Consider the following 22,258-nt stretch of genomic DNA (forward strand, 5'->3'; position numbering starts at 1 on the left):
CATCAGTCTGTTTTTCAGTTTTTTTGTTACTGATACCAAAACATGTCAACACTGGCTCAGACCTGGGTCAGATATATATTTGTTTTGGATTCAAATACTTTCCTGTGCTCTGTTGATCTTGCCTGGTGTCATTGAGCCTGCCAATATGACCAGAAGGTGGGGTTTGCACTTTTTGAGAGTGTTTCATTGGTTCCAATACACCAGAGAAGATCAGTAAAATATAGAACAGTATTTGAATCCAAAACAAATTCATATTTGACCCAGGTCGGCACTGGCTCATCGTGGGCCCGATGAGGGTAAAAACCAGCACCCTCACTATGCCTGTTTGGATTTGCACAATGGTGCGGCACTGGCCCATCAATGCTGGCCCAGTGTGGGCAGCCGAAAATTTATAAGGAAAGCCCCTACTAACCACCCACACTAATTTGCCCAATGTGAAGTAATATGAAGGTGAAAAGCTAATATATTGTCCATTTGTCAGACCTGAAATTTACAACAAAAAAGGGGGGAAAGCAAGCAAATTCCCACAAAATCCCACTAGCATATAGTATACAATCTAAAATCTAAAATATCTAAATATCATTTGGTTTCAAAATGTCCTTTTGAAGTTTCCAAATGACCTTTTTGGAAATACGCCAAGAGATAGCTTATTAAAAAAACTATGCAGAATACTCATGTTTGATGGTATTGTCAACAAATTTGAACCAGGATTTTTCCAGTGTTGTAGCTGTGGCTACATTGTGTCTCTAAGCCCACCAGGCACACCCACAAGCATCTGTATCCATTTTTAAATATTTTAGTTGAGAAAAGACTTCCACTGTGTTTGAGCTTCTGTTACTTTATAATTTAGATTCTGACTCTTGGAAACCCAACTCCCAAGGGGTTACCTTTCAGAAGAGACCATGATTATGCCTGTAGTCAAAAGGGTTCAGGAATAGTAATCATTTTATTTAGGTATGTCATTTTCAGGCTTCTGTTTAAAGAAGGGAGTGATATAGAAGGGGTTATTCAATATGTTTTTGAAGAACAACTCGCCTTAACAGCTGCCACTAGCTCACCTCAAGGAACACACACAATGTCGCTAAGGCGACTGTCAATAGTCCAAGTCCAAGCTGGAAGTGCTGCACCACATGTTCCATGTTTTGAAAAGAATATATACATACATACATATTTTTAAATGATAGTATCAGACCTGGGCCAAATACGTATTTGTTTTGGATTCAAATAATATTCTATGCTTTACTGATCTTGTCTGGTATATTGGAACCAATGAAATACTATCAAAAAGTGCAAACCCCACCTTCTGGTCATTTTGGCAGGCTCAATTACACCAGGCAAGATCAATAGAGCACAGAAAAGTATTTGAATCCAAAGAAAATACGTATTTGACCCAGGTCTGGATAGTATACACCAATACTAATATATGTATCTAAGTATTTTTGTTTTGTTTTGTTTGTGGGCCAAGAAAAGACGCAATGTTTTGGTAAATGCATTATGAATAAATTCTCAAATTACTAATACATTTTTAAGAAATGCTTTATAAAGAATGAACAGAGTTGATATTCTGGAAATAAGGGGCAGAAAAGTGAAGGGCCCAGACATCAAAACAGAGTGGCCCCCAACCCCCCACCCCAGCTGATTTTGTGAGGATTTCCCTCAGAATGGGCAATCGGCATCCCCTTTAGGCTCAGTGCATGGCAAAGTTTTGGCTGCTCACAGTGGGAAATTGAATGAACTTCCTTATTGGCACCAGAGCAAGGCCTACCATGGGCTGGTAGCCCCAAATGCCCATACAAAGCTAGCATTGGAGCAGTGTTTTTTTGGGTATCTTGATTGATTACAACTCCAAGATGACAGACAGATTGTAGATAACAAAATAGCTAGCTGATAATTAGCTAGACAGTAGCTAATAGTTAGGTAGACATGGACACATATATCCATTCAAATGCTGAGATGATCACTTACCAGAACAGGAGTGATATAAACAAACGAAGATGGAGGTTGCTTTTTCAATTCATTTGAGTTGTGACATGGATTCATTACTTTTTGTGCAATAGTTATTAACATTAGTGGTGAGCAGTCTAGTATTTACAGAGAAAGACTTTATACTGTCATCCACAGGAACCGAATCTAAGCACACAAATCACCAAACATGGCAGCACCCTTATTTCTGACAAAAAAAAGAATAATGTGGATAGAAGCTCGTAGGAGTAAATCATGTTGCAGGTGTTCATATACTGACCGATTACTCCACTACACTGCACCCGCTCTGTTGCCAGAATTGTTTAAATGTAGCTAAATTCCTCCAAAAGCAGCAATTCCTCCAAAACTTATATCTTATCCACTTCCTTCCTGTCCCTTCCTGACCGATGTCAGACGAAGTAATTGTCTCTTCGATGTCAAAGCCGGTCAGTTCCATTTTTCCCCATTTAGGCTCAAATCTGGCTGCTTTCATTAGACTCAAAACCAGCCAGACATCATCAATTGAAAGGGAACGCATGTCAAGATTCAGACATATTTTCTCCTCGGCCACCTTTTTTCCCAAGATACAAGGATGAACGTCTGACCCCAGTCTCTCTGCCCACCGCCCCCCCCCCCCCCTTCCATAACCTCCTATGGCTCCTCATCTTTCTATACTCTGCGTGCCATTCTATTTGGGGGCTCATCCCACCATGTACAACCACTCCTGCCATTTCTACAGTGTGTTTCTAAAGACTGAACTGTGGGGAAATAGCCTGAAAATAGCATGAGTTACCGATGCATTTATAATCATGTTTTTGTATGTGTGTGGAAACCATTCTGTCACCAGAGAATATCAAAATCACTGTATCTGTGTCTTTTACGTGGATGTACCCTTTCCTGTACATAATTAGAGAGTAATATTTCATTTCTTTGACAGATATGTGTTACAATCACTCTCCCTTTCTTGTAAAACAAATGAACCCCACATCTGAAACTCATATTTTTCCAGAACAAATTTTGCTGTCAAACTAAATCAGCCTAAATGATTGGTGCCCTCAGCCTTAAGTGATCCCGTTACCAAAAGCCACAGGTCTGTCAATAAACATCACAATATCACAAAATCTATGTGGCAGAGTCATGAAGAACCTTCTCACTGTCACGGAAAATGGAATGAACGGGGGAAAAAACAATTAGCCTTGGGGTCTCTGGGATCATAACTAATAATTAGAATGAAATTAAGTGACAGGTTTAACAAGCAGGGATAATTTCACATTCCCTCTCTTCCTGTGGGAAATCTGGGCTTTAATTGAGTTTGCAGGGCTCTTTGTTTGGCAAACATTCCCAATCCGAGATGCATTTACTACAGAGCCTCATTATCCTAGCATCGCTCTCTCTCGCTCTCTCTCTCTCTCTCTCTCTCTCTCTCTCTCTCTCTCCTCTTTTTCACGTTCACTCTCTGTCTTAGGCTTGGACGCAGACCAGTGTGGCACGGTATTATACAGAGCTACTCTAAAGTCTGAATCACAGCCTGACCTTCACCCAAACCCTCAGCATGGCACACACCAGAGTGTGTTTACAGTACTGTAGGTGTGTTCTTATGTATGTGCATTCGTAAGGACGTGTGATTTTGTCGGGGAGTCCATCAAAGAGTACTCGTGTGAGGGTGTGTGTGGCAGTTGCCCCGGCTAATGTTTGTTTAAAAAAAATAATAATAAAAGCTGAAGAGTAAATATTCCTGGGCTAAATGGAAGACCATATTAGATTCTGCATTCTTGCAGTTCATAGTGAGAACACTTTTAACACTGAAATGTTAATTTAATGGATATAAAGAGATTATATTTCCTGTAAATATGGGTGTTTTATGTTTTTTTCTGAAATAGGGTTATTTTTAAAGGCCCAGCTAGTTCATTTTTATGTATTCTGTCATTTTTAGAAAAATTTGTTAGCACAAGTTTCCCTGTTCCCGGCGCATACTCTGTATTACTGAAATCACCCTGTGCTGTCTGCGGTAAATTGCGGTTGGTTTTGTTTCCAGAATGGCCTTCTGCTTTACTGTGCCGTTTGTCTTTCCCCGGCTTCGCCGTGACCCCATTGTGATGAAATGAGACTGGTGAGCAGGGGCCTCCTTGTGAACAAGGGAACAGCCAACACCCCGGCTGGGACAGGGGACCCGAAATAAAAGGAGAAGTCAATGAACTATCAAATAGGAACTCATCTGTTTTTCCCGCCGACTCGCTTTACTCTTTAATGTCATTGCCTCACCCTCCATTTCTCTGTCTAGCCGTTATGTGGCCCCGGGATTCTAATCTCCTGTGAGCATTTTTTTTTTCTATGTGTTTACAAGGGGCCATTCGTGCCACAAAGTGCATTCCATCTCCTCACATTACGTTTATTTATTTATATATATTTTTTATTTTCGAAATGACGAGAAAGTTATCCCAGCATGACGCTTCCATTAGAGACCTCATGTGCCCCCCACTGTCTCGTCCCTCGCGCCCACTGGCCTCCACATTCCCTACACGCGACCCCCTGCCCCCCACCCCCCAAACTCTCCAGTTTCACACATGAACAGCTTGTGTCTATTCCATTTCAACTTATTGTGCTAATGACTCCATTCAGGGGGAAGTCACTGTGCGTTTCCTGTTTAAAACAGGAGAACCAATAAAAGCATTAAGTTAACAAGTTTGCTGATAGTTATAGCAAATTGAATTACCAGTGAAACATTCGGTTGAACACCCCCACCCCCACCCACCTCCACCAACCCCCCACCCCAGTCCCAACGACTGCTGCAAATTGAATGTGTGCGTGAATTACCCATTGGCTGGCAGAATTATTTGTCCTCTCAGAAGCACTAATCGATCCCTTGTTGATTGTGTGAGAAGAATGGCTTAGAAAAAAATGCAGTAGCAAGCACAAGCACAAGCACCAGCGTGAATCTGTGTGAATGTGTACACGGGTAGATTTGTGCGCACGTTTGACCGTGCATACACGTGTTTGAGTATTGCTGTGTGCACTTTGTATATGTCCATGCATGTATTTGTTGTAGCAAAGCCAGACACATACATAAAGATGTGTCAAGTCAGCCGAATATGGCTGTGCCCATGCAGTTATTCTAAACTATTTCATAAATAAATAAAAAATTCTGAATCATTCATCAGCAAAGTGGTTTTCGGGGCACATTTTCAAAAACAGATTGTTTATACATATATAATTATGCTCTGCTGGTTTATGGCTGACCTGGAGCTCTCCTTAATTTCCTCCACTTCACAATCGCTTTGTCTCAGGTTTTATTTGCCTCAAACGCAGGAATGGAGAAATGGGGAAAGTGGGGGGGAGTTGAGGTAGGGAGGAGAATGAAAAATTAAACCTCTAGAAGTTGGATTGAGGGGGTCTACACAAAGGAGTAATCTGAGCTATTCTCTCAGTCTTTTACAAAGTTAACATGCCCCCTACACACACGGACCCAAGCTCCATTGTCTATAACAGCCAATATAAACAGACCACCGCTGTCCACAAAAACAGGAAACAGGATAGTCTTCAATGCCTGAGACTGATTCAGTCCAGGAAAAGGTACCATCTCACCAAGTCATCTTGGGATCTCCTACTTGTTACGTAAGGCTTAAGTTCACTATTTATCTACAGCCCATCACCCCACATGCACAACTTGTCTCCACATTCAAAATGGCCCCAGACCGTTCCACCACCACCCCCTCCTCTCCCAAACTGTCAAATCGGATTGTGGCATTGTGGACAATGTCTTAAAGCTGTCACCAGGCTCCAGGGCCATGGTAAAAAAAAAGGAAAAAAATAGAGATGAAAAAGCGCAAGTGTGGCATCTTCCAGATCGTCCTCTACTGCCGTCAGGTAGTTACCATGAGAAACGGCCCCGGGCTCGTGAAAACCTTTTCATTTTGACACACTTCTGCAGGGACACCTTCTGAAGCAACAGCACTTTCTGTAACTTTCTGCATTTGGCTTTCTTTTTTTTTGTTGTTTGTATTTTTTTTACTCTGGAACATCTGAGGTGTAATCCTATTTTGTATTCCCACTCCCAGAAGCCGTAGCATGAGCCGGACCTCTTTGTTTTTCACCCTGTGAAATTCAGATCTGTGTACGTAGGAAATGAGCACAATAAATCAAAGCAGTCCTGCTCGCTATTCGTCTCAGCAGAGGGAAGATATCTCAGAATATAAAAAATATATAAATAAATAAAAATGAATGGTAAATGTTTACATCACCCTTCCTTATCCGTTCTCCCTCACGAAAAGAAACGCTCGAGCAATTCCGTGGCCACACACATCGAGGACAGATTCTCTCAAAAAGATATTGGAGCGCATATCAAAACACAAGCAAACACACAAGCAACATCAGCAGAGGGATTTTCCTGCTACACGGCGTCTGTCCTGAATCCATCAACTTTTGAATTGATGGATTTTTATCTGTACTACACTTTTTTATTCTTCAGTTGCGGGGCTCCGCACAAAATTATTGGTGCATTTCCACCCTGTTGTTAATTAAAGTATGTCGATAAAAAAATTGACTTGTATTTCCCTTCTGTGTTTATTTTTCGCTATCTGTAAAAACTGGTGGAAGCCTGAAGCAGCATCGTTGTTTTTGTTCCAAAAAGTGAGGTAATGACATTCCAAAGATGTGATGGGGGGTCCTTCAGTGTGTGGCAGGTAACAGATGTTAGAACAGTGTGGAAGCATTTTTTAATTATATTTCTCACATTGCAAAGACCCATAAATGACAAAGACAATTAGGGATTTAGGCTTGAAGTGTTATCATGGTGAATAAGCTGTAACTGCCTCCAATTGTAAAACAAACCTTGAAAACCTTTTTTTTTAATGCAATTAGGCCGATTCACTGATCTGATCACCGACTGGGTTGTTTTAATGGCATTTGCATTTGTTGTAGTTGTACATATATTCCAGGTTTCTGTACAGGCACTCCTCACCCCTTCACTCAATGTATGTTCAAAAATAGGGTAATCATATCACCCATCCATTGCTTGGAATCTGGCAAGAGCTCCTAATGCAACTTTCTGCAAGAAAGCTGCACTTTCACATATGACCACAGGGAGGAGTCTACTGATTTCAAGTTCCTCAATACATTTCTGCTCATTCATCCTTTTATTAACTGTTTTGTGTGCTAATTTAATACAAAATAAACAAATAAAATTTTGTGAAGCAGCCTTGTGAAAGTGTTTTTCAATGGCTATGAATACAAAATATCAAGACACACTATGTTGTTCCTTTATTTAAACAGGGCTTGAATGTTTCCAGATGTTTTAGCCCACATACGAGGGTCACCAGCCCATTACCATGTCTAGCCTGGAAAGTAATTAAGTAATTCTCTCAGTATTCAACAACGACATTTGTTAAATGCTATAGATGATCTTATCTGTTGTATTTTATTTGCACCCAGACAATTTGTGATTCAGTGGATGGATTAAATACATTGAATGCAGAACCTTCCCTCTCACCGATGCCTGATAGAAAACATAAACACCAAGAGTATCGTTACTTATATTTTTTAAGTAGACCCTGCAGATCTACAAATTCCATGCCCAAGCAAACTGTGTCAAATAAGTCCCAAAGAACATAATTCCACTCATAACTTTACCCACAAGCATGCAGCTTTTTCGGTTATGGCACTGAATTTGTGACAAGGGGGGTTCCTCTTTGTGATGGGGGGACTGAGGCTTCAACCACCTCTCATCCCACCAACAATAAGTACAGCTGTGACTGTCAATGACTAATCAATACACTAATTATTGACTTCATGAATATAAATTGAAAAACAAAAATTGTATGACAAAATACAGCACACAGTGGCAAAGGCAGATGCTCAGAGGAGAATGGAGAAGAACACTAACTAAATCCAAAGAACAGGCAAAGTTGGACGTTACATTGAGTCTACTTAGCTAGACTAGAATAGAACGCTTAACACTACTAGATGTCATACAGCACGGACATAAAACAGAACAGGGCTGTTCTTTAACAGCTGATAAATAAAATTGCTGTTTAAGCAGTTAAGACCTGGCCTTCAGTGGGTATGGTCACAGTAATAAAAAATTACCATGATGAGCTCCCTATTGTCGCCTCTCATTACAGAGTCTGAAGTTTGGTCACCTATTAGCCAATCATATGTGCATTCCACTTTGCATCACCGGTAATCTGTAGTAGGGTGAAATGAGAGTGTTGTAGCTTTGTCATTTTTCGTGACAAAAAAATGTCATTCACAGCCTTTCTGTCATTGTCTAATTAAAGCTGTCGTACATATCAAGCTGCAAAATGTAGAGCTGACACATATGTTGTAATGTGCTTCAGTTACTTCCAGTGAAATATTAAATATTTTATCCTCTTGCATGTTCACGTTTGTGAATCTAGAGCCAAAAATAGCATTGGGAGCAATACTTTAGCGATTACTGGAATGAGCCTCTAGATTTTAATATAATTTGTAAGAACGGAATTTGTTAGTGCATCAAACATTTGGGATTTCTTTCCATCTGAGTGGAAAGATATTACTATAAAAAACGATATTTAATAGATATCCCATTCCACACACAACAATATGTCTGCATCCCCCATCCTGCTGTGCACTGCACGCCCTTCCCCCTAAACCTTTAGGGGAACCAGCTGCCACTTCCTTCCTCTACCCCTAATTTTGCCTTTCAACCCTTTTGCCAGGTAGCCGCTTCAGTATGAATATCCACCTGTGGGAAAACAAGTATTTGTTGAACATGTGAGTGGACGGACTTGAAAGAGAGAGCGAGAGCGGAATAGAAAGGGTGGAGGGGGGAGATCACACAAGCCATATTCTTGCATGCTTCACTGGAAAAGAGACAGCAGCTACTGGCAGAACAGCCCATCGGATTGCCCGAAGTCCACAGGATGAATCAAGGCTGATTAAGAGGGCTTCAAAGGAGAACATCCGCCTCTCATAGTCATGATCAGGCATGGCGAGTTGAGCTGGAGAGGGTATAATAATTCCATATAATTCCATACCCCTCTTCTTAAAACACTACATTTTGATCTTGCTTCTGACACGTAAAATCTGTGACGTCTTTAAGAGGAGCTTTTCTTCCAGTTAAAAATAAATAAATAATTAGCCGCTGTGTCAAGCACACAAATTTGCAGGCCTTAAATAGTCTGCACGCTGAACTGGCAGTTCTGCATATCAGCTTAACTAGCAGAACCCAAAACCGCATAACGAATATGCAACGGCAGGAGAAGAACAGGTAACAATAAAGAGTTGGCTGAATCAGGGGGCCCTTTCCTGCAAAAATAAATAAATAAATAAATAAAATCCTGATGTATGACCTATTTCATAACTCATCTGAAATGAACAATCTGAATGAAACAGGAGATAGGTTGGGGGGAACTCCAAACTGAACCAAAAGTGTTGGTGATGGCCACTGATGGTCACAGCTGTGGCGGTGGCAGCATCCCATGGCTCGCTGCAGTACCACCACTGGCGCACGCCACAGCGCTGATGGTTTCTCCCCTCGGGACTGACGCGTGGGTGGCGGATCTTGTTTTCCTGAGAATTCTCTCACCCCGTGAGTCAGTTGGCTCTCCTCGCGATCATGGATACTGGCTGCATCGCGCCCCAACCGGTGTCGGGAGCGATCGCCGAGACCGCCACCGACGCTTAGTGCCTGAGAATGTGTCACTGTGGGTAACTGATCTAAAGACCGTTTGAGGCACTCCTTAACCCGCCTCACTGACCATGGCATATCACATTCCAATACTGAAACAAAAAGAGAGCAAGGACCGTTTTACCGCAATTATCCACTATCAACATTTATTGGGTTAATTTATGTGTGTGTGTGTGTATATATGTGGCGTGTGTGTGTGTGTGTGTGAGTGAGTGAGTGAGTGTGTCTGTGTGTGTGCATGTGTGTGAGTGAATGTGTGTGAGTATGTGTGTGTGTGTGCATTTAATTTTATTATTTGGCTTACACATCATTGCCTGTATTTTTGTCCAATGCAAGAGCATACAAAACATACAAAACTAGTTACTCGCTTATACAAAGCATGTACTTCATATATCTGTAAAAACACACTCAGTAACACAAATGTCCCTGGGTAAACATTGGAAGCAGTGTTGCACAAACTAAATGAGCACTATTCTGATTTGTTTTATTATTATTACTGCATTATGCAATAATATGCATTTGTGAGTATATGGATGAAGCAAATGTGGATGTGGTAATGGAACATTTGGAATATTTATGCACCTTTGACCATGGGCAACTACAGCCTGGTAAGCTGTGCAGTAATTGTCTGAAAAAGAACGACTACGATTGAATTAAAGTAGGCGTCAGCAATGCATTGTCAAAGCAATGCTAACAGTTAGCAGTCTCAGTAAAATCAAAACAACTGGAACCATTAACCCCCAAGTATCTTTATGTCACTGCGGTTTATATTTGTGTCTGCCTTCTCAGTTAAATGCTTCACCGATGTTCATGTTTCTTAACTTTATACTATACATTAGGGCTGTCAAAAAATATTCGAAGTTCGAAAACTATTCGAAAATCTTTTTTTTTTTTAAGTTCGAATTTAAATTTGAGCATTCGAATATTAGTTTTGGATTCCGCGTTTTGTAATTAACATGAATATACAGGCTTTAATTTCAAGCGCGAATCATGTTCATGCACGCAAAGTTCATTTCCTGTGCTAACGTTACTTCCTCTGTCAACAAAAAACGTTGTGCTCTGGATCCAGAGCAAGTGGATCGTCTGGTTTTCCTTGCCAATAACCTCCGGTGATACTTTCAGCTCCATGGACACCTAACGTTACTGGTCAGCTAGCCTCGCGAGCCAGTCTCTTTATTTCCCTTCGTTCAACAGGTCTGGTCAGCTAACAATTTAGGCTAAATAATGTACCCATGGCAGGCTATGTTTCCTTTCTGTTCTGAAGATTTTGATAAAATTGGATGATGAAAGTTAAACAAACTAAACAGAGTAAGTAATTTATGTTGTTTTAGGCTACAGGTATTAGCCGTTTGAATAGTTTTTGTGTTAATAAACAAACAACAATCATTTCACTTTTATTGTGATTAATAAATGCCGAGTTGTGGCAAATTACATCCACGAGAAAGTGCTTTATTCATTTGCGCATTAGGCTATAGAAACTGCAGGGGGCTCATTTATAAAATGAAATTGCGTGCATACGCGAAGTGAAGACCTGACGTGGAGCCACAACCGTTTCCACAGTCAAATCAATCTACTTTGACGTGATTTTCTACGTACGCGCCACAAAGTTGATCTAAAATACGTTTTTTAAATGAGGCCCCAGATGTAGTAAATGATATTTGAATATATTCGAACTCTAATTCATTACAAAAGCTAATATTCAAACTCAATTTCATGGCACTTTTGACAGCCTTACTATACATATATGTTAGAATAATGAGATGCTAATGATAGAGAGAGAGACAGAGATAGAGGAAGAAGAAGAATACAGGACAGGATGGCAAACAAAATGTATGAGTCAGTGAGTGCGAATCAGGCTGAGGAAGAGAAAAAGATTCCTGAGAAACTCTGAGCGGTAGAGACAGTTGGAGGAGCTGAGGAGGGGAAGGAGGACATGGAAAAGAAACAGGGAAAGAAAGTAAGATAATGAAAGAAAAGCAGATAGTTGACTCTTGTTCTCTTGGGAAGTGTGAGCTGTGACAGCTGACAGGTAACAAGCTCCTAAGGGAAGATCAGAAGCATCCTGAGCCCTGAGTGAGAATGATGGTGGGGGGATTGGGGGGGAGGGGGAGGGGGTGGGGCTACCAGTTCAGTGTCCTAAATACAGAAGATCAAATCTGTCTCCCAGGTTACCTGTCTCCAGGGATACCTGTCTCCTTGGATACCTGACAGGTACACAGCAGGCCTCCAGCTGTGTATCCATTCATTCACTAATTCACCTGTTCGCCGATGTATCTATAAACAATGCGGACATTGCATTATTTTTCAGCTATAAGGAAATAGATTAATAAATAAATTGGTTCATGACTAATTGCGTGTAAATATTAATTCATGACTGTACAGCGAGTGAATCATCCATCTCTTTCCTGAGCACCCCCAGGAGGTCTGTCTGAGAAGAGGGTTAGCTGGTGTTACAGTTTGTCTTCATTTTACAAACAGAAAAAGGGAAGCGTGCAGCACTGGTAACAAAGTAACCAATGCTGATATTGGAAACTGCACTACAAATATCACAGTGCCTGCTGGATCAGTGGCAGGCTGAATATGGAAGATAGAGAGGAGGAGAGCATAAACAACTATGTGAAATTTGACAGGGCAGGTTTCCATCACACTGAACTCTGTAGTATCAGCAAAGGTCAAAGTGTACCACTAATTTCCATGTCAAATCTGACAGAAAAAATACAAACTGTAGTGGGCAGACCTTAGGAGGACGTGTGGACCAATCAGGGCAGGCATCCACACAAACAGGATGGGCAGAACCAATAAAACAACTAACATTCTACAGTATATCGAAAGCATTTTCAGAGTGGCATGTCCGAGAGACTAGCTAAAGCACACAGGACATGGGGACTGTGATGTCACAGGGTCCGCTTGGTGGCACCACGCATTGGCCTGGCATGTAAGAGGGTGGATGCAATGCCAGCTGGAGCCCACACAAACCCAGCTATCGAAAGAAAGAAAGAAAAAAAAAAGCTGATGAGTTCTTGTCCAAACGCTCCACGCAGCATGTGGCAAAACGAAGGCCAAATCAGAGATCCCAAATCCAAAACGAACAGCTCGCCATCGACCAGAGAGCAGCCGCTGCCCTCTTCTAACAGGTTTTTAATTTGTGGGTAGTGGCAGGGTCACTGTTTTTGTCCAAACGTTGTTTCTGTTGCTTGCTTCTTTTCCAGCACAGATTTGGGAGTTCAGACAGCCCCAAGCTGTCACTAGTACTGCTAAACCTAATACAATTCACTTTGAAATGATTGTTGTTTTGGTGTCTGCTTGATTCCCTCAGATTTTTTGGCATTGTATTGTAAAGAACTTTGAGTTTGATGATGAGACGCTATTAAAATAAAATCTATTACTATTGCTGTGTGTGACAAATAAAGAAAAAACACACGCATCCTGCTGTAAGCCCTTACACTGTCCAGCACATATGTTTGATTTTCAGTTCCAATGTGCCATTGCTGTCGTAGCCTTGAGCAGGGTCTTTAACCTGAATTGCGTAAGTAAATATACTGCATAAATGGATCGTACAAGTTTACTGTAAATTATTCTGGATAAGCGTTTATGCTAAGCAGATAAGTAATACATCCATGTGTCGATTTGCCCTTTGATTTTCACTCCAAAGATCACACCAAACTAAATCCTATCACCTCCTCCCTGCTTCATGATTGGATTTAACACTGTACTACAAACAGATCACGGTGATCTTAACTGAATCCCATTGTCAATTATAGGTTGCAATTCACACGCAGCTCAGAGGGGACGAATATATACTGAATATTTTTAATATCCAACCTGACACAGTCAGTTCTGTTTTATTGGATGCCAGACTCAGTCCTCATCCCTGCTCATGTGAAGCTGGAGACACAGAAGAGCTCAGCACATAAAATGTGCTTCATCTCCAGTCAAAGCCCTGTGCGCTTTTTCTTCCTGCAGCTTTTAGCTTGTAGAATGTTTCTCTTTTGCTTCCATCACTTTTTGATTCAATATGTTGCAGGGTGTCTGACCTGCTGTAAGTCTCCTGCTCGAGACGCAGGGTACTGTACTCCATGCTGGTAAAGTGCCTGTTTCCGTGACAGCCAGCACTCCAGAGAACCCCCAAGAGACCCCTTCGATGGACAGATTGTTCAGGAAAAGCCACCGTGCCAACGGAAAGAAGGGAACAGGAGCACAATCATAATTCCCCCCCACCCCTCTTTTTTCTCTCATTCTACGCTTTGTTTCCCTCCTTCTCCCTTTTATAGGTTTTCTCTTGCCTTTTTTGTGATCTCCATGTATCTATGATTCAGAATAAGACCCAGACATGGGCTAATGGCATGATGACATTGCCAAAGCAAAAAATTTGTAAAAATTAAAAATTTAATTTTTTTTAAAAAACAACAATTATTACTAACTACATAACATCAAACTAAAAAAATAATATAATAAAGGACAACAATGACATAATAATCTTAATGATAACAATGAATATCAAGTATTAGAGTGTTAAATAATGGATTCAAATAATATTAAATAAAATTAATGTTTTATTTTGTTTATAATGCCTTGCTATCAACATATTTTTTGGCTACTCAGTGTCCCTACAGGCTACAGCAAGCAGCTTCTCTCTCTCTCTCTCTCTCTCTCTCTCTCTCTCTCTCTCTCTCACACACACACACACACACACAATTAGAATTAGAAAATGCTGAATAAAATGTTCTCCCTTCCTCCACAATGCAGGATGTGTTTTTTTCCACAGTCCTTTGAAGTGAGAAAGCTGTTAGATACTGTATGTCAAGGAAACAAAAATGGCTTCCCTCCCAAGACAGCAGAAATATTTTGAGTCAGCATGCATCCATCATATTGGTGAATTGAATCTAAGTTGAATTGAAATTTATTGGTGAATTGAATTTATTTCAGTTGAGTACAACACATCACTACTATCCTGGTTAACACTTCCTTCTCTCATTGCAAATTACAGATTGAAGACCAAACAGGCTCTTCTACTCAGGAAGAGCCCAGTTGAAAGGGGGGGATTAATTTAGAACAAACCATTTAGGCCCCAAAACGAAGAAACATTTCTCGTTTCAACACTCATCTCCAAAAAAAAAAAGAATGGAAGCAATTGACAATAGAAGCATGTAATTCCCCCTGACCTTGAGAGGAGTAAAGGGGAGAAAGGGACCTCCTGACCTGCTCCAAGGCCAGCAGCTGTCAGTGGTGCTTTTACAAAAAAGAGACTCAAGGCTACCACTGCTCTGGATGCAGCATAATCTGGACAAGATTAGAGCGCACTGAGTAAATTAGACAGAAGGTAAAGCAATTAGCAGAGAAGAAAATTATGCTAATGAGCCCAGGCAAGCTTGTTAGGTCATTTTCATTATGCATGTTAAGCCATGACTTGGGGCAGGCTTTTTTTTCTGGAGGAAGATTAATCATTGCATGAAGAAAATACAGAAGTAGACTTAACATTGGACCGCGCACAAACAAAATCTTAACCACCTCACCGCAATTAAGCAGATGAATCGTTATCCCCTTCTTATTTAACTACGCATGCATAAACAGGTATATTTAAAAGGGTAAACATATACACTTGCTAAAGTGAGTAAAGGCAAACATAATAAGCATTTCCAGGCCATCTGGATGCATATCCAGTAGATGCTCAGTTGTGCCATCTTTTTTATGACTCAGACTACCAGAGACACAAAAAAGTGCTTGCCACAATACATCACGAGCAAAAATGCCCTCTTCTATGGGCGATAATCTAAGTCACCCACACCATACAGAAACAGGTTAAACACGCCCTGTAATAACAGTACTAACTATTATACCCTAAGTATTGCAGGACTCAAAAGGACTATGGTGCCAATGGTGCCAGTTGAGAAACGCAGCACAATTTAAGTAAAGTAATTTTGTAGATTGCCGCTATGTGTAGACTTAAGTAAGATGTATGTTACTCTACCATATGGTCCATTTCTTGCTGCCAGGCAGTGTATTCAATATTTTTAAACCTTTTTGTAAAACGTGCTGCATACATTATGACAGAGTTATGTGTCATTAGCTGTAACAAGCTGTTATGACTAGTTATGATGAGTGGTATGTCATGCTTATGTCAACATTATGTAGGTTTAATGACCTATGTAAATAGATGTTGTGTTATATTATCATGACTGTGACAACAGTAGTAAGTGTATAATAAGGATTGTATGTAAAATTTTCTGGCAGATACATATGAAGGTATGGCTGGCATGGACTTTGTTGTATAAAGGATTGTGGAAATCAAAGTCACAGTTTTCTCCTGCAGACCTGCATATATTAATGTAATCGATGATGGGGAGTTGGTACAAATAATTTAGGAAATACATTTGTTTCAAGCAGCTGAATTTCAAATAGCAATTTAAACCTTTTTATAATGGCTGTATAAAAATAACAATGCTTCTCTGTGTAGGCACATGCTTCAGCATTGTAAAGTCTATTAATCACATTTCTCTCCAGCAGAATGGAAGTGTATGTTTTCATATTTATTCATAAAATGCCAGTAATATTCTATCCGCCACACACTGCACAGGATCAGATGGTATTTCTATTGTGGGATTTCATTTTATGAGTCACCTTATAATGACACGCAAATTCAAGAGTGACGTATTATGATGGTACCACCGGTGATTAATCTGAAGATGAATAAGACATGGTAACCCATGAATAGCCAATAAATCAATATTCATGAAAATACGCAAATAAGATGATGCCAGCCTTTATCATCGTGGAGGCACTGGAAGTAGTTTTTATGAATTACTTCTTACATTTTGACTGTTACATTTTATTTTTTACTAAATATTAAGAAATAAGATCATCAAAGTGGATTAACTGAAATGGTCTATGTCTGTTTATTGGGCTATCCCCGCCCATGTAATCTCAAGCTCAAAAATCATTTCTGGTCTTTATTTTCCCATTCAATCCAATCTGTTATAAAGCAGACCACAAGTCACTCTTACAGTGCTGTGCTTAAGGACAGAGGACCGTAAATAAAGCGTACAAATGAAGCAGTTAATCAAACGTTCGAAAAACCTTTCGCCGTGTCAATATGCATTAGGCGCTGACTGATTGCCATTTGCCTAATTAATAAATCCTGAATTCTAACTCGCATTCCATTAATTTCTTGAAAAGCCAGTCACAAAACAATCTTCAGATACATAAATCTTTTTGCTTGGTCAGAAATGAATGCTGTTATTTATCTCCTCTGGGCACTTTGTGAGCAGAGAAGGTGGGTTAACACACAAACACTGATTGGGAATCATCTGTTGTCCCTTTCATTTAAAATCGACCGAGCAAGGCCATGAAAACAATGGCTATCGGAAGTTGTGGGTTGGCATGCTAAGTCACACTCTGTGGCAGCTCAGGTCTAAATATCTCCTGTGTTAAAACGAAGTTTGACCAGTGTGACTTTGGGGGGATATAGTGGCCTCCCCACCACAGCTAAAAGCATCAGCTGGCCGGCTAACATTCATTTTTGCTTTGTGAGATTCAAGCCTACATCATCCACAGACCAGACCGAAAAATTGAGCGTCAAAAAAGAACACAAAACAAAACTCTATGGTAGCGCGTATCATTATCGACAACACAGGAACTGCACAATTTGCTGTGGCCATCTTTTATGACATTAACAGCTGCTTTGGCTGGCATGCTAAACTCCAAAGTCAGACCTCAGCCTGGTTCTACAGTATGTTCTGAAGACACATTTGGCTATTGAAATGCTTGAGTGAAACGATGCTAATAATTCTCATTAGTCTTCGCACATTTAGCTGATACCTGGGGTATTGACATGGCCCGGTAATGAGTCTATGGCTCTGGACCTAACATAGCAAGTTTATGACATTAAAAAATGTGATGTCACTTCATCAGATATGTGCTATGACACAAAATGAAAATGTATCTACGGTGTGCAATAATGCAATGGCGAGGCTTCAGAAATGAAGGCCTGGTGCCTTCATTGAAATATCACTGTGTGTGTGTGTGTGTGCATAGGTGTGTGTGAGTGTGTGTTTGTAAAACCTTTGTTTTAAGAAGAATAAAAACCACTTTTATAAGTGAGCCCTAGCCAAGACAGGGTTAAGTGTGGTATAATAGAATGCTCTAAGTACAGCCATATAAAATGCATACAATATCAGGGGACAATATTCCATGTAATCAAAGCCATGCAGGGAATAGCTTTAATTGCTGTTCATCTAACTCCATTCACTTGAAACATGTATTTTTGGGCTGAATTGGTATTGTTTGTATGTTTACCGTCATAAATCCATCCAGCAGGCCTGAATCCGGTTTGGGCGGAGCCTGCAACCGTTCCATGGACCACTTTTCAATGATGGAGGAGACCTGGGTGTTCTCGGTGTTGAGAATTCTAAACCCCGTCATGTTCACCCCGCTGTAGCGGTATGGCTCCACATCCAGGGCAAAGAGGTCCTGTGAGAGGAAGAGGATCCATTCACCACCACAGAAATCAGGTTCATTTTCTATATGTAAATGTTTCATAAGATATGATAGTGATTTATTACAATATGCTATAAAAAAAAAGCCTGATTTAATGGAATTTAAATGTTGTGCAAAAATGTTATACAATTTAAGACTGAAAATTCATCACAGGATGTGTCCAAGTGCAAAAATGGAGCTTCACTTGTCTTTTTGAACCATATTCTATAAAACCATGCTGTTGCACACACACATACTCACACACACACACATGCACACAGAACACGCACACACACACACACACACACACATCTCTCTCTCTCTCTCTCTCACACACACACACACACACAATGATCCCCAGCAAATTACACAAGCATTTGTGAAACAAATTTGGCAGAAAATGGGTGCCATATGCAGGCTCTCTGTGGCTGGTGTGCGGTTTCTGGTGGGTGAATTAAATTCACGGCTCTGGGCCTTGTTTCTGCCAAATGCATTGTCGGATCAGTCTACTTTACTTCACCCTTCCCTCCCCTCTTTTCTTTTTCCTCACTTATTCACATTAATGCTAATAATTAATGAGGGAAAGACAAGGTCTCCTATTTTGTTCCATGAAGAGCTCTTAATGTAGACGCTTTCAGTGGGGCTGTAAGAACAAGCTACAAACACTTGAGAAATAATTGGGCCTGTAATCTCTCTCCCATAACTGTAAGAACTATCCCTCATATCAAATCATATAAAACTAGGAACCCAGAGATGAAGTAAGTTTCTTTTGGCATTATATTCATTATTTTCTTAAGTACATTTTTATGTGTTGTTTTTGCTGTTGCAGTGATGTCTCCCCTGCTGGATGGAGCAACAGTAAGCACATAACTGCAATAACACAGGTACTGTAAAGCGTCTTATGGACTAAACAGGCCTGTAACATTGGCCAATATTGGCCTGAAATATTACCCAAACTTATCCTCTCCATATTGAAAAGGCAAAAGATATGAAGGTGTCTTGTATTCTTATATGTCTCTGGAGATACATATTTTTTTTATACTTTGGCAGGAAAGTCCAGTGACTTACATTACATTACAGGCATTTAGCAGATGCTCTTATCTAGTGAGTCTTACACAACATTTTACATAGCATTTACATTGTATCCATTTATACAGCTGGATATATATATATATATATTATATATATATATATATAACAGGATGCAGGATGCAGGATGCAGGATAAGTACCTTGCTCAAGGGTACAGTGTCCTACCCAGGAATTGAACCTGCAAACTTTACTGTAGGTTACGAGACCTTACCCATCATATTACATTGCCGACTTCAATCTTTACCTCAGCAAAATTATAGGCATCATTAAAAATACAGGGGGAGAGAGAATGTGTAAAAAAGCACAGTGCCTCTCAGGTGCATCAGTTTGGGTTTTCTTTGATTAAATGCAAAAGTGTTACCAAAAAAAAAAAACTGTTGCTGGACATTTGCAAAATGGCATCCATTTGTGTTGGTTGTTTCTCTCGCTAGAAAAGCAGATAGTTTTCTCTCAAACAAGAGTATATAAACAACCATGTGAGAGAAAAAGCACTGTGTTCATACCAACACTGTGTTCAGAAAATATCTGAAAACACAAAAACAAACAAACAAAAAAATAAAACGCTGCATTTTCAAAACACAAACACCCGCATGCATGGGCCCTCAGCTCAGGGGGGAAAAAGCTGGGGAAATAAAAATCTATATTCTCAATGGAGCCGTGCAGCTTTGTATTGTGAAATCGCTCACCAGGGTTGTGAAGATGTAGTGGTAGTATTCAGTCATCATCCCCATGGCAAGTGCCTGTAGAAAACACACAAACACACACCAGTGGCCCGTTAGAGTATTAACATTTTCCTTCAGTCAAGCAAGTCACATGCCTAATATCAACAGACTGAGCGCTCAGTGTCCACAGAGCTAAAAATGCACCTTGGATCAATTCCAGAAAAAGGCCATTTTGTGTCACAAATAATTATGTTGTCAAATAAATACGTCAAAGGAAAATTATGTGGCAAGGGACGTTTATGTATTTCTTTTTTCATTATTATTTAATAACTTTGGGATGGAGAGAGTAGGGTTTTGAAGGATTTTGGTGGTTGGGGACAGGTGGGAGAAGCTATAAAAGAGTATCTGGCCTCATAATCAATTTGTAACTCTGCAACAAATTCCCCCGAACATTTGCACCTACGGTATCATCCAAAGGAAGCTGTATGCAGTCTGACTACTGATGAGACCATTTAGCATGGAACAAAGAAAAATACAGTCTCCCAGTTCATAGCCAAATCATATTAATGTATCTTTGAAACAACCTAGAAATGTCACCCCATCTGCTGTCTGTCAGACTGTACCATAAGCAACCCTGGGCCAGGAGCTCCAGCAAAATTTCTGGGTTTTCTCTCCCTCTAAACCCTTAACAACATAACTCATTAGTCTTACTGCATGCACGTAACCATATATTGCCAGTACATTTTGTTTCACAGATCATGATCATATTATGAACATTCAGACCCTTAATTATTGGCCCTTAATAATAACTGTTTTAACTGTGTAAACTGGATAGAACAAAAAATATAAACATTTTTGCAGGACCAATGATACACATCATTCATTCAATGTAGCATTGCTACATTTTCCATATTGCATCCAAAGCTGCAGTTCTTTATTTGTAAAACATGTACCAAATTCATGGTACATGTACCCAGTCTTTGAAATTCATGGCTATGAGCCGGTTAAGGGAGCAGGTTCTCTGCCAATATTAGAGACTAATGGAGTTAAGTTGGCAGGGCAAGGTGTTCCAAACTGTACATCTACAGCTAGTGGCATATTGGATCAATTTCTAGAGTTCTGGCGGACCAGTAGCAGGATGAATCTGAACTAGATGCTTAGATAGCATGTTAGACCCAGATGCTGAAGGGCCATGTTTATACAGCCTATTTGTGAACCTTTAATCAATTGATTTTGATCAGCATTGTTTATTATCTACTTCCAAAATGTTAAAACTATCAAACTATTATTGAATGAAGGTTAAAGGCATTCACATTATTTCATTTTTCAAAAGTAGAAGAAATGGTCTTGTTTTATTCCTGAATTCTGAAAGATCTGAAAATATTTGCAAGAATTGCAAATCAAACCCCAATGAGATTTTGAAATTTAAATGATCTTGAAATGTAGGTTTTGTTATCCTTTATTGCAGCTTGTGCTGAAAGCTAACGCGTTAGTTAACAGAGTAGTGTATCTTTTTTCTTAAGCGTGAATAAAACTAATTTTTAAAACATTTCATCTCCCCTACATGACATGAAGAAAGAAGCTGCGTGTTCACCAGTCATTGAATTATTCAAATCATTGACAAACTTTTCAATCAAGAAAAATGATTGAAAACAGGTCAAGGCTGCTAAGCTCCTAAATTTTCAGCTTAGCAGCTGCCACTTAACATCTATTCTTCCAGGCCAATCGGAGGATAAACACAATGATTTGTGAATCTCTGTCTCCAAGAGAAGGCCACAAAAATGGCTGCCAACCTATATTAACATGCACTATTATGAGCAACGGTTGAAGTAATCAAATAACCAGTTAGTTGAAGAATGCTGGGAAGTGTTAGGCAGAGCAGAGTTATTAGAATGTAGTACAGAGAAATGTACCAGGTGATTAGTGGGATTATACAAAATGAAGCTGCCTTTTATTACTGCTCATTACTGTAACATATCCTACTTGCCACCAATGATAGGCGCCCTTGACCTTCATTACGAATCCACTATTTGGCAATTGATAAAAAGGGCTGTGAATGGCCAGATGAATCATGGTATCTTTAATATTTAATACATGCCTGAAAGCAGAGGGGAAACACAAATGCTTTTAATTAACTTTACGTTTTAAAACATCCATTTTCACCGAAGTGTAATTGAAATCTAACAACCCAAAAATAAGTGTGTAAAAGATCTACATTTCCTCTGAAAAAGTAAAAAACCAAAGGTCCATAGCAAAACACACACACAGGCATGCATTTATGCACGCACACACGCAAGCGCGCACACACAAAAATCTGAATTTTAACACATTTTAATAAGAAGTCACATTTTTATCAGAAGGCTTAACAAGCTCAGAGATGCTGTTTTATTTGGAAATACATATCCTCA

General features: G+C 39.9%; 1 protein-coding gene across 4 annotated transcripts in view; it reads right to left on the minus strand.

The window, feature by feature from the left end:
* grik2 (glutamate receptor, ionotropic, kainate 2) overlaps positions 1-22,258 on the minus strand; it is a 193,701-nt gene that overhangs the window by 96,324 nt on the left and 75,119 nt on the right. For all 4 annotated transcript variants that reach the window (XM_064342994.1, XM_064343002.1, XM_064343020.1 and 1 more), the window contains exons 6-7: positions 19,875-19,928; positions 17,918-18,091 (exon numbers count right to left, since the gene is read on the minus strand). In XM_064342994.1, coding sequence (XP_064199064.1) covers positions 17,918-18,091; positions 19,875-19,928 — 228 coding nt within the window. The remainder of the gene's footprint in view (positions 1-17,917; positions 18,092-19,874; positions 19,929-22,258) is intronic.

This window comes from Anguilla rostrata, chromosome 1, assembly GCF_018555375.3.
Source record: "Anguilla rostrata isolate EN2019 chromosome 1, ASM1855537v3, whole genome shotgun sequence".
NCBI lineage: Eukaryota > Metazoa > Chordata > Actinopteri > Anguilliformes > Anguillidae > Anguilla > Anguilla rostrata.